This window comes from Chanos chanos, chromosome 1 (assembly GCF_902362185.1).
Source record: "Chanos chanos chromosome 1, fChaCha1.1, whole genome shotgun sequence".
Taxonomy (NCBI): Eukaryota; Metazoa; Chordata; class Actinopteri; order Gonorynchiformes; family Chanidae; genus Chanos; species Chanos chanos.
The window spans coordinates 57,356,294-57,369,536 of NC_044495.1; the positions used below are offsets into that span (position 1 = coordinate 57,356,294).

The 13,243-nt window shown below is 41.8% G+C and overlaps 2 protein-coding genes across 2 annotated transcripts in view; one reads left to right on the plus strand and one right to left on the minus strand.

Annotated features, from left to right (window-relative positions):
• adam9a (ADAM metallopeptidase domain 9a) overlaps window positions 1-3,512 on the minus strand; it is a 26,473-nt gene extending 22,961 nt beyond the window's left edge. Inside the window, exons 1-2 of the mRNA XM_030777743.1 lie at window positions 3,418-3,512; window positions 432-490 (exon numbers count right to left, since the gene is read on the minus strand). Coding sequence (XP_030633603.1) covers window positions 432-490; window positions 3,418-3,504 — 146 coding nt within the window. The 5' untranslated portion in view covers window positions 3,505-3,512. The remainder of the gene's footprint in view (window positions 1-431; window positions 491-3,417) is intronic.
• A 7,549-nt stretch (window positions 3,513-11,061) lies between these two features.
• On the plus strand, window positions 11,062-13,243 carry nudt18 (nudix (nucleoside diphosphate linked moiety X)-type motif 18). Its single transcript, XM_030766042.1, has 3 exons — window positions 11,062-11,259; window positions 11,826-12,039; window positions 12,588-13,243. Exons 1-3 carry the CDS (start codon window positions 11,098-11,100, stop codon window positions 13,241-13,243), a joined length of 1,032 nt encoding a protein of 343 aa, XP_030621902.1. The 5' UTR covers window positions 11,062-11,097.

Here is a 13,243-nt window from a genome sequence, read left to right on the forward strand (position 1 = left end):
GACATTTTACAGGGTAAAGGAATGTAGCTTATCCATGGCTGCCCAAACTCTGTGTGTGTGTGTGTGTGGGTGTGTGTGTGAAATATCTTTGGCTGATTTTGCGAAGTGTCAAGTGGTAGATTAAACATGTCTGTGTAGAGGATTTCACTGCTAAGAAATACATCGGCAGAGAACACACAGAACCATGACAATTAAAATCCTGTCAGTCTACACTCTCTCTCTCTCTCTCTCTCTCTCTCTCTCTCCTTTTCTGACAAATTCCCACAGCTTAACACTGCACCTGAACATCCTAACGACCTTCTGGTGTAAAAACAAAAAACAAAAAAAAGAAAACCAAAAAAGAAAACCCCTCACGAACATCATTCAGCACACGTGAAGGAGAGGACGTGAGGATGGAGAGGAGAAAGGTTGGGGAGAGAACAGTTACTCACTCGTTCTTTTCCAAGATAATGACATGCTCCTTCCCCTGGGCCTGGATAACGTAAGACACCTTTAAGAGAAAGACACAGAGAGAACGTAAGACACCTTTGAGAGAGAGAGACACAGAGAGAACAATCAACCCCCTGTCTCTGGATAGTCAGGATGTAGTCAATGACTTATTTCAAAGGGCTTTGAAAAAAAAAAGAAGAAGAAGAAGAAGAAGAACATGACATTTAAAAGTCAGAGCAGCTCTAATGCTCTGACTGAGGTCTAAGGGCTCTCTCTCTCTCTCCCTCTCCCTCCCTCTCTCCCCAAGAGCTCTCAAACAGATAGTTTTTAAATATGTTGCAGCCACTAAAATACCATTTATTCACCATTGTCATGATTGGTCGAGCTGAGGGAGAGTGTGAGTGTGTGCGTGCGTGCGTGCGTGTGAGTGTGTGAGAGAGAGAGAGAGAGAGAGAGAAAGAGAGAGAGAGAAGAAATAAGGTGAAGTGGGAAAGAAAAAGGGGGAGAGTTTGTTTTTGTCTTTTTTTTTTTAAACATGAAAGTTCAGTCACGTTGTCTTTGTGAGAAAACGCACAGCACTGAATCTGTTCTATCACTTCTTTCCATTAGAACAGTGACCTTGTGAGGGTAGATCATGGTGAATCTCGTGTTGCCTTGGAAACATAACCATGTTTTCGTGAATGTATTTTAAAAACGTCTTTTTTCTTGAGTAGCTGAGAGACTTATTTTAGTACCAGATAACAGGTAGTAACATGACATTAGAATTCAAGGGTTCTATTTATTTTCATCCATGTAGCAGGAAAGAGGCTTTTCTCTTTATAAACTAAGTGTGAAGTAGTAGCAGTTACCACAGTTACCAGAGAAGGTTCAAACCGTGCTGTGCAAAGAGTCATTTTCTTTTTTGACTCAACTCAGAAAATGAAAACGACGCAAAAAAGAAAAAAAAAATTCCATTTGTGTACTGTTGTATATGTTAGGATGTTGGGGTGTGTGTGTGTGTTAATCATTGTGTTATTATTTATTCACTCATTACTTGATGACTCAGAAAACAGTCTGAGGACAACTTCTCAATGCTCCACAATATCCTTCTTTCATTTTAGACTCATTTACTCCATAGCTCTCTCGAAACAGGTGGCAAAAAAACAACAACAAAAAAGTTTTTGGTGTCAACCTAAAAAAAGAAGAAGATGGAAAAAAAAAGACAAAGAAAAGAAAATTCAAGTGGTAACAGCCAGTGCGTTACTAAAATACGTTAGACATACCAACATGTTATTTTCTCTTCATGCAAGTGCTAAAAACATCTCAGACCATCCATTTTTTGTAGGGCAAACCACTTGTGATCCAGTTTATTCATTTATTATTTTGTACTGAGGCCTGCTGCAATAAACTCATGTTGTACAATGACATAGAGGAGAAAAGAGAAGAGTTGTCTATGTTTGTTTGGGACGCGTGGCCTATGCCGGCGAAGTGCCCAGCAGAGACCTGGCACTACTGAGCTTTCATTAACTAACACCCACACAGACTGGGCATCTGTGCCGGCCAGATGGTTCCTGTAGTATTATCTTAGGAGCACCGCTGGAGATGGGGAGAGAGAAGGCGGAGGGAGGGAGGGAGGGAGAGAGAAAGGAGCAATGCAGGAGAACAGGAAATAAAGGAGACAGTGACAGAGACAGTGGACAAAAAGAGAAAAATAGGGAGGACTGGAGGAAGGAGAAGAAGAAGGAGAAGGAGAGGGAGAAGAAGAAGGAGAAGGAGAGGGAGAAGAAGAAGGAGAAGGAGAAGAACACGGAAAAGAAGAAGGAGAAGAAGAAGGAGAAGAAGAAGAAGGAGATGAAGAAAAAGAAGAAGAAGGAGAAGGAGAAGAAGAAGGAGAAGGAGAAGGAGAAGAAGGAGAAGGAGAAGAAGAAAAAGAAGGAGAAGAAGAAGGAGAAGGAGAAGAAGGAGAAGAAGAAGGAGAAGAAGGAGAAGGAGAAGAAGAAGAAGGAGAAGAAGAGGAAGAAGAAGGGGAAGAAGAAGGAGAAGAAGGAGAAGGAGAAGAAGAAGAAGGAGAAGGAGAAGAAGAAGAGGAAGAAGAAGAAAAAGAAGAAGAAGAAGAAGAAGAAGAAAAAGCGGTAGCTTCTCGTCTACTCAGCGAGTGAAAACGTCTGCATCTTCGTGTTTAAGCCCTCGACAGAGTTTTTCTGTTAGCTAATGCAAAACCAGTGGTACATCCGCTCTTAAAGACCGACAGTAAAAGACGCTGCTTTATCCTGCTTCATGTGAGGATAAATGAGAACTGCATAAACACAATGGCATATCACACAGGAAACCACGCATGGCAAAGAGATTGTGAGACTGTGCTTTTCGTTTTTTTTAACCAGCTGACATTTAAAAAAGGTGTTTATTCGTAAATTAACTGTCGACTCAACCGCTGTTGTTAATGTCACACCATATTAATGGAGATTTGAGTGCATTTTAGGCCAACACATAGAAAACGAACTTTTAGTTGAAAACTACAAAAACAAACAAACAAACAAACAAACAGACAAATCAATAAACAATTAAAACGAAACATCCAAGCATTTATCAAAAAGCCCTCTGAGGTAAAGGCTATACTAAGCCCATATGTTGAAACGAATGAACTTTTCTCCAAAACTTCTCATTTCTACATCTATTTATAGAAAGAGGAGAAAAACACAAAAGTGTCTGTACAAACTCTAATTTTCACACCATTATGGATACACGTCCCACTCACCAACTCAAGCGTGCTTTTATAACTCTGTGTGTGTGTGTGTGTGTGTGTGTGTGTGTGTAAAAGCCGTCTGTAAACTACGAGTCTGATATGACCCTGTAACAGTTAAAAAATAGTTACCCAGTTCAGATCTATCTAAATATCAGCTTCATAAACATTCAGGAGAGGGATGTTAGAGAGCCCTGTTGTTGGGAGAAGGCTCTGTTTGTTGTTTATATGTAAATTTGTTGTTGTTGTTGTTTATAAATATGTCTTACCTTCCCAGGGTCACCACTCTCCTGGTCTCTCCTGTGTCTCCCAATGCGTTTGGGTATTGTTACCTCATAAGAGGAGATATGGGACATCTGATGGGGGGCGGAGCCTAAGAAAAATGAACAACCAATCAGAGATTAAAATGAATGAACTGTAAGAAACAAACTAGAAAAGGATGTATAATGTAACATTTCAGAGAGGAACGTGGAAGAAATGAGCAGGTCTTAGCAAATGTAAGACATGTCTAATCGTTGACTGATCCTCTAGAAATTTGCCCTTAGGAAAAGAAAAAAAAACCCAAAACAGTGTACACTTAATAGAGCTCGATAAATGGTGGATGACTAGACCTCCAGAGTGCACAGCACACAGCAACACAGCCTGCTGTCGGATCATTCATCAGTCTACTCATCAGCGATTAATCTGTCCATCCATCCATCCATCCATCCATCCACCCATCCATTCACCCATGCATTCATCCATCAATCCGTCCATCCAACTTTTTCCCTAAAAAATATGATGCTCTGCATTCATCACTATCTTGATCAAAGGCAGCCGATCGATGTGCATTAGATTAAGTCTCTCTCTCTTTCTCTTTCTCTCTCTCTCTCTCTCTCTCTCTCTCTTGGCTGGGCGGTGCTATGCTATGCGCTTTATAACGCAGCGGGAAGAGTGCCATACTGTAAGGAAGCAATATGCTGAAACTAAAAAACTCCTCACAGAAAACCCAGACGTCTCCCTGTTTCTCTCTCTCTCTCTCTCTCTCTCATTCTCTCTCTCTCTCTCTCTCTCTCTCTTTCTAGACTTCCCCCTTGTCTTCTTGCCTCCTGGTCTGGCCGTCTGCCTCGCCGGCGACCCATTTGTCAGCATGTCGGGCAAACCTTGCTGTGCTGTTTCCCTGAGCAGGGCAAAAAAGAGCAGATAACACAATGCAATGCGTGGCATTTTTTTTTTTCTTCAAGTTTCTCTTACACATACACACACACACACACACAAACACACACACACACACACACACACACGCACGCACACACAAACACATACACACACAAACACACACTCACACACACTCACACACACACACACACACACACACTCACACACACTCACACACACACAAACACACACACAGACACACACACACACACACACACACACAGACACACACACACACACACACTCACACACACACACACACACAAACACACACACACACACACACACTCACACTCACACACACACACACACACACACAGACATTCCCATCCAAGGCAGGGGGTCTTTACATCGCTCTGCCAATATCAGCCGTTCCATCATCTTCTCTTCCAGTATGCGGCCCGCTGGTTTGGGCATCCTGCCAGTGCACAACCCCTCCCTCGTCCAACCTCACTGCCGACGACATGCCAACTTCCTTCGCGGCCTGGCGAGAGGCTCCGCCAAAGACTCAGTGTCCTTCAAACGCTCAGACAACTTCCTAACCATGTTCGAATGGCACAAAACATCTTAAATAAAAAAAATAAAAAGGGTCGGAGAGAAAAAACGTTTACCAGCGTGCTAAAAGATGACCGCGTTTTTCCGTTTGCCATTTTTCTTTTTCTACTGCCTCTGATGTTTTGGAGTTTTTTTTTTTCGAGCGCAATCGTTTAAAATGTTTGGATACGTGCGATCAAGACGCCGGCAAAAGGAATTTGATAAACAGTTGCGTTCAAGAATACAGCTGAGCACACACTTATTTGTGATTACTTTCAATCCATATTTGACCCAGATTTGCTGTCCACTGTAGCAACGGTTTGTACCAGGATGTAAAGCTTCCTTATTAATGTACTCTGACTCTAATGTACTTTGGCCAAGGCCAAAAAAACCAAAAAACAACAACAACAACAAAAAAAAAACATACAAGCCTTTGCTGTTGATTTCCAGTAAATCATACGACCCTGGAGTTCAGCTGAGGGGAGATCATTGCGAGATGTCGAAAAACGACATTTATCTTGTTTCTATTCTGATCATATTTACAGGGCACCACCGATATGTTTTAACACCAAAGCTGTCACCAATTTACTGTACGGGAATGTTTATGTCTCGTTATGTGGAAATTTCATTTAATAAACGTGTTATTGTTAGACCTGAACACAAAAGGACTGCAAACATGGCATACGCTCATTCTGATTTGACTATGTTCCACATCAGATTCTATTTTCAGGTGACAAAGTGTAATTCAGCAGATATAAACCCTGTGTTATAACCACATCATTAAGTCAGGGAAGTCACATAACCATAAAAATAATCTTTTTATATCACAATGTATTTATCTCACACACGACCCCCACGACTTGAGGACAAACAGTTTGTAGTTTGATCGACGTATGTGACTGCCGACATTGAAAAGGATTGCGTAACAAGTTAAGTAATTCTTGCTCAACCGCAGCGTTGGCCTGCGTCGTGGAGAAGGCAACATCTCTACACGAAAATAACTAGGTTAAGTCGAGAGAAAGGTCTCAGAAAAGCCCCTTTTTCCCTACAGCACTTGATATACTATAGTTTCTGGGAAGGAAATCCTCAGATACCACTTCTGGAGAAATATGGGTCTTGCTCTGTAATCCTCCAATTTATGTGAGGGTTTGTGTGAGAAAACAATGACCCTTTTTGTCCCAGAGTAGAACTGGAAACATTAGCTTGTGGCTAGCATTTAACATGCTTTATTTCATGGTTCTGAAGCCAGAAAAACGATCCCACAGTAGCAATCTCACCATCACACAACGCCTCAAGTTACAATTTTATGGTCATATGGAGTGTTTATTTCCTCAAGACAAGCTAAGAGACTCTGTGGAAATTTAGCATACACCCCAAACACAACACAAAGCCACTTAAAGAGCTATTTCCAACTCTCTTTCAGTGTAGAACACTTGTCTATTTTAGCATGAAACAACCAAAACATAATCGTTACACCTTTTAAACTGGACTCACAATTGAGAATCTACACGTTGTGGTATTACCTAGCGACTGTTACATAATGTACTGGCAGCACACGAGAATGAGAGGGAGAAACAAAAATGAATGAACACATCAGTGAACAGAGCAGCTACAGAAGCTACAGAAGCAATTTACACTTCCGCAAACAAAAACAATTGGCCTTTTTAAACAGATTAGACGATTTAAAAAAAAAAAAAAAGTTTACAGAGAAAATTTGAAGTCCACTGATTGGTCACTGACTTATTGGACAGTGAAGGCTCAGACAATGGAAGAGGGTTCTAGAATCTTCACAACTGTTTCTATGCGCTGTCAGGTGTCATTAGTAGGCTATTCAAATACACTAGACACAGCCTGCAAGGGAAAACAGACCAGGGCATATTAAAACATTTGAATAGTTCATAAAGCAAGTGGAAATTTTCTGGTAAAGGATTCTACTCTCAGATGTCACTCTCCGCAGGTTTTAGCTCTTGGGTGTCATTCATTTTATCCTCTGGCTTTGCTTTCTTTCCCTCTCTCTCTCTCTCTCTCACTCTTTCTCTCTTTCTCAGTACTGAGTCATGTCTCTGTATCCCGAGGACACTGAAAACTGCGGTCAAGCACAGCACCACACAATATTTTCTGGCAGCGTGACATCATCTTATCTGTTCTTCGTTTTATTATCATTACATTATGACACAACTTCATGGCACTGTCATTACAACATCAGTACTTCCCTCTGTTTTACACTGTTGGGGCTGTGTTTTATGCTATGGGGCTGTGGTTTACACTAACTACTTTGCCCAAGCAGCAGGGCGCCTCACGCGGAGCAAATTCAGAGAACGGTCCTGTCAGCATCGTCACACTCGGTGTGCAGAATAACAATCACATTAAGAGGCCCAGGAAGAATACGTCAAAATGAGAGGCATTTAAAAAAAAAATGTAATTTCAAGGTGAACTGCTTTTCCCTCTCCACTCCTAAAGATCACAGTGATTCAATAACAAGATGACAACTTCTGCTGAGAGAGAGAGCGAGAGAGAGAGAGAAGGAGAAATTAGCTGCTTGTTACTGCCTGATGAAATTTTAATGGAACACGACAGAATGCAATCAAGTGTGTTTGCTAACAATAACTGTTGTGATGTGTTAGAACGGTATTTGCAGAGTCGACGACGACGCCAGAGAGGTTTCTTTTGAGAGGTCTCTCCTATCGCCGTGGTTACCCTTGTGACATCGGCAAATCTGCTTTACAATGCATCGTCAAAGAATCTTTTCAAACTTAGACTATTCACCACAAATGAACTTTGTTTTTTGTTTATTTGTTTTTTTAATTAAGGTTGTCTGCTGATAACGTCCGAAATGTCGTGAACCATGCACCGTTCAAACAAGCACACTGCAAACTTCATTAATGACTCCTACACATCCATCTGTGCACCAACCTCTTGGCTATTTCTGCTGTTTATACCTCTCGAATCTTCACACCCTTACACGATGACACAAGGTCGGTGTTACAAATGTTCCCGTGCTCCTGTTTATTACGTGGGTATCCTGCCTCACGCACTTGTAATTTCCAATCTGTCAGCATCCAATCTGCTACTTAATCTGTCATAATTTATACTCCACTGAGGTGCCAACGGGGTGAGTCACGCGTGTGATATTTTGTGTTAAATCTGTGGTGATATTTCACAGAATATTCTGCCACTCTTGATATTATGGTAGAGCTCTGATATTTGGTTCGTCTTCTTTCATCCCGCCAGAAAGTAAAAAACCATTAAACTACATGTAACCATTATGCTTTGTCTTGTGTAATGTCTATTTTTTGGCAAATAACATAGCAGGTAGCACGAATATGGTCACATTGTTCTTACGAGAGTATTCACCTCTTAAATTTGATACCGACATCACAGAGAAAACTTAAAAAAAAAAAAAAAAAAGTTTCCATGTTTACTAAGGCCCACCACCCATCTCAACACATTCTGATAAAGCAAATCGGGTTGGGACAAAAAAATTATCCGACTGGTACGCTGGAAAACGTGTATATGCCTGAAAATATGCACTCGAGTCACGGTGTTTTGAAAAGAAAGTATGAGAAAGGAGTCATTTCCTTCCTTGTCAGGTATGTGAAATATTCAGACCTCCTTGTGGTGGCTTATCCCTTAAAAAACCCACTCAGAATACTGGCGCTCAATCGTAAATAGTGACCAGAGGAGAGTCCTTAGTTTATTACTGCGATTATACGGAGTAACCACGGGAAGTGAGACAAGACATCTGTGTCACACCATACATTCTCCCTTCCCTTTTATCTCATTTACAGGATTTTGGATGTGTCTTGTCTGTGTATGAGTCAGTGAGTGAGTGAGAAGCGTCAGTCGCTCTCTGATCAACCGTATAGCTCACTGAGGAAACATCTGAACTGTTAAGACTCAAGTAAAAGATTTTCTAAGAACAAGAGAAAGAACAGACAAGATTGATTGTCATGGTGCTTGAGAGATTGTTAGCCCCTAAAAAAAGATCTGTTTTGTTAAATGCACGTAAATGGTTTAGAGAATTGTTCCTTCCAAACCTGCTATAATCAACGCATAAGACGTAGTTTGAAGACACAATGACCAACATAGTTACCAACGTTAGTGATTAAAATGTGCATATCGTTTACGTCATTTTCGTAAGCTCCAAGAGTCAAGTCTCCACTACTTGAGATTCCAAGCCATGGTACTGATACACGGCCTTAACCCAAATAAGCTCTTATAGAACTCCGTAATCTTCTTAAATAGCTAATTGTTCTCACCTCTACACGGTCTGAAACGAATGTAGAGTACACAAGACAAACTCGACTTCTCTAATTTATGTATGAACAACCGAAAGAGAAACCTCAGCCCTCTTGACTGACAAGGTGCTGACACTTTTCAACAACACAAATGTCATTCGCAACTTACAGATAAATTCGAGCTTTCGTACATGCAACACTTAGCGCTGCTGCTAGAATTTTTCATATATTTGAGATAACCAGAATCACGGTCATTTGACCTTCCGTTTGATATGCTCAAACAAGAGGGAAAAGATCAAACTGTCAAACTGTAAAACATGTTCTAGTAGCTACTGCGCGAGAGGACAGTGAATCCCCCCCCACAGGGGCGAGAAGTACTGAAACTTTCGATTTAAACATTCAGTTAACATGACATAAGCTAGAGATTGTTGCTCTTCTATTCCAAAAAAGAAAAAAAATCCATGTGTCAAAGAAATTACGATGCTGAGAGCGCAATATTTCACTCACCTCCGCTGCTGCATTCGACGAGCCCTTGCAGTAAGGCAAAGACACAGGCGACTTGGACCCATCGTTGAGGTAATGTTAAAGCCATGTTTGTAACACAAATTATTTTGCCGTAACGATAAAAGCGCTGATTTTCGTCCTGTGACCCTTACCCAGGCGTTGCCTTCCAAGCAATGGCAAAGAGCCTTTTCAACATAACGCTACTGTAAAAAAACTGAGAACAGATCCGTGTACCCTGTCATTATGTTTGTTTTCTCCTTCTTATGTCCTTGACGATAACTTTGTTTGTTACCTAGTCTCATTCAAGTATATCGGAACTTTTTAACTGACAACAGTCTGAATAATAGCGATGATTCCCTCCGTTATCTTTCAACTAAATCTTCTCGGGCAGACGAGGCGAACTCGCAATTCCATTGCAGTTCAGACTACAGAGGATAAAACGGAGCATGCGTCGATAAACAATTTGGCCTGGCCTTACTCGTTTAACCCTTTCCTTATCGATGAGTTTCTGCTACAACTTATTCCTTGTCGATGTCGTCTGATCTCACTAGCGTCAATAGAATATAAGGTACACTTAAAAGATTTTCAAATGAACCTGGCGGATAATAAGTAAATCCACAGAAAGAAAACCAGTAACACACATTGGTTGTAACTGCATAGGGAGCGTCACAAAATGACGACTGAATCACATTCGGCTAAAATATCGAGGATTTCAGATTTGCAAACATTAGATTTATGAACAAAGGCTTAGATTTATGCCAGAACAAAGGATTCGATTTGTAAACAATGAATTAGATATAAGACATAAAATAATATGCCTGTATATTTGTTGAGTGTTTTTTAGTCATTTGCTTTCGTAGTGTAGTGTAGTTTTCCCGTGGTGCCCTAGTTTCAGCCAATAGCATTGTGGATGTCCGCATTCCAAGAACCTGTGCTGTGTTTGCAAGAGCAGCAAAACAACCAGGGAGGTAATGTCAACTTTAATAATTTCTCTTGTACGTTTCAGAAGATGATGTGTTGTTTCTCATTACCTTCATCATGCACACAGTTAAGACGTTATGTTAAATGTTATCTTGGCACGTTTAGCTTTATAGCTACTGTAATAGCTAACTTTGCTACGTGGTAGCTAACAGTTAATTACAAAAAAGCATACGCTAGCTAGCCAAGTGAGGAGACTACTGTCTTTATTGCTGAGTAATTTCCTGTTGTCTGGAAGCACACTTTACTTCAAAACTGGGAAACGCAGCTTAATTTGTGTAAATCCAATTTAAATCCAGATCCACATGCTGTAAGCCTGTGTCTTAAAGATAACGTTTAGTTAAAAGCCAGAAATTGGATCCTGTATTTGCATTGGAATAAGTTGGCTAATGCGTATGAATTAAATGGTCTAAATTAGAGCAAACGATGAACTGCTTAATTGTCATTGTTTTGTAGTGAATATAATGCGGAGGAGTTGATGCTGATCCCCTCAGCAGTATGGGGTCCTCCGACCTGAACTTGGACGATACCGTGGAGAAGCTTTTGAATGGAGAAGGCGTAGAGGTGACAGAGTTTGACTCCGTGCCTGAACAAGTGAAACCCGTGGCATTGAGGAAAACCGTCTGCTACATCGTCAGCGCGATTATTTTCAACTCAAAGGTAGTGTTTTTTTTCTGCGATAAAGACAAGATCTCAATTCATTTAAATGAATTTTCAAAACATCGACTTGCAAGTCGGCGACTAAAGTATGATGCTGACTTTTCTTCTTATCAGCTGTTTCAAACAGCTGTTGGATTATTGAGATATAGTGTGTGCACGCTCACACGTTCGTATACGCGTGTGTTTGAGATTTCACCGAACTTTTAATACTTATCTGCACTTACTTCGTACCGTAAAGCTATCTTTTATTTGTCCCATTCTTTATCTGTTTGGTGTTGAGTGTGTCTATACACAGCACAGTGCGTCTTGACAGGAGTGTGCACGTTCTTCTCAAGGATAAGTCGTCCCATAGCTGGCAGGATATGCGCGCGTGTGGTCTCTGCCTGATTATTTCCCATACTAAAATATTAGAACGTCTGTTCCTGTGTTCTCGTCTCATCCCAGAGTTGCCACATATTTAGTCTAGGAATATATTTGTGGCTATAGCTCTCTGGCATTCTGTGTTTTGCGTTGAGTGTTTTGTTCTGTCCGTGTTCTAACTATCTGTGATACTCTTGGTGTTGCAGAAGGAGGTTCTGATGGTCCAGGAGGCAAAGAGGGAGTGTTATGGACAGTGGTACCTGCCGGCAGGTCGTATGGAGGAAGGGGAGAGCATTCCAGAAGCCTTGAGGAGAGAGGTGAAAGAGGAGGCGGGGTTAGACTGTCAGCCAATCACCATGCTGCTGGTACAGGAACAGGGGCCGCGGTGGATCCGATTCGCTTTCCTGGCTGAAGCAACAGGTTCGACATGGGGCATTGTGACAAACCTACAATAAGACAGTTATTAATCAATTGTAGATGTACACGCAACCAGTTAATATATCAACTGGCAAACATACCACCAATGCTGCAGAAAAAAGTTGTAGAGTAATGATAATCTGTTTAGAATAAAGCTCTGGCCAGCATTTGTGCTGCTCATTTAATCCATTTATAGATTCACCTGAAGAGTCTGTCAGACTTTGCCTTATTTTAACATAGCCAGTAAATTACATGAAGGAAGGCCCCTGCTGCCCCAACTGACAAGTCTAAAGTACCATCCTTTTTTTCCCCATCAAATACAAGTGACTGAATTGGTTGAATTAATGTTACTACGTAATTTTAGTGGCCCAGAAAATTCTGCTGTCCTGCGGGGATCTATTTCACGCTTTCTACACTCACTGATGCTGTTGCTTCAGGTCGATAGAGCTGAACAAATGGGTACATAGTACGAATGCAGATTAGGACAAGGTACTGTGTAGGGTCAAATGCAGACTCTCACCAAATCACGCTTTCTGCCTCCACTCCACCAGGGGGCGCTCTTAAGACAGTGGCTGATGCGGACAAAGAGTCTCTACAGGCACAGTGGTGGGACCGTGAGTCTCCTCTTCCTCTTCGTGGCCATGACATCCTTCCCCTCATCAACGCCGGCCTTAAGTACTCCGAGAAGCCCTCGTTCCCGCCATTCCAACCCGTCGACTTTCCCTGTCACGTCATCTGCCAAAGACTCCTCCTCGCCTTCGTTAGGAACGGTAACCAAGACGACGGCGACGAGAATCACCTCTGGCTGTTGCTAAGCGACGGGACAGTTGGCGAACGCGACGACGACACTCAGCCTCATCTGCCCGTCTCGGTGTCTGTGAGAACACGCTCGGTGATGTGGGCGACCCATAGACTGCTTCGCGAGTGCATGCCGTCTTCCTACGATCAGCTTAACGTGAACGTGGCGGGGGTTCTGGGAGTCCAGCATAACGGCAGAGTACCTGGGAAAACAGACGGCATCTGTTTCAACACCCTGGTGTCTGTGGAACACACAGGGGAGGGAACAGAGCTTGACATCACTAACCCACCGCCATTGGAGGATGACAAGTACAGATGGGAAGACGTGACCAATGAGAGCCTGAAGGAAAAGATACTACAAAGGATAAAAGATGTGTCAGTGCTACCTGTGCAGAGTCTTTACTGGTGA

What these genes read in the sequence shown, in the direction of transcription:
- nudt18 (XM_030766042.1), top strand. Translation starts at nt 11,098, where the DNA reads ATGGGGTCCTCCGACCTGAACTTGGACGATACCGTGGAGAAGCTTTTG. An exon ending in CGATTATTTTCAACTCAAAG is followed by an intron (nt 11,260 to 11,825) that starts GTAGTGTTTTTT and finishes TTGGTGTTGCAG; the next exon opens with AAGGAGGTTCTGATGGTCCA. An exon ending in TTTCCTGGCTGAAGCAACAG is followed by an intron (nt 12,040 to 12,587) that starts GTTCGACATGGG and finishes CCACTCCACCAG; the next exon opens with GGGGCGCTCTTAAGACAGTG.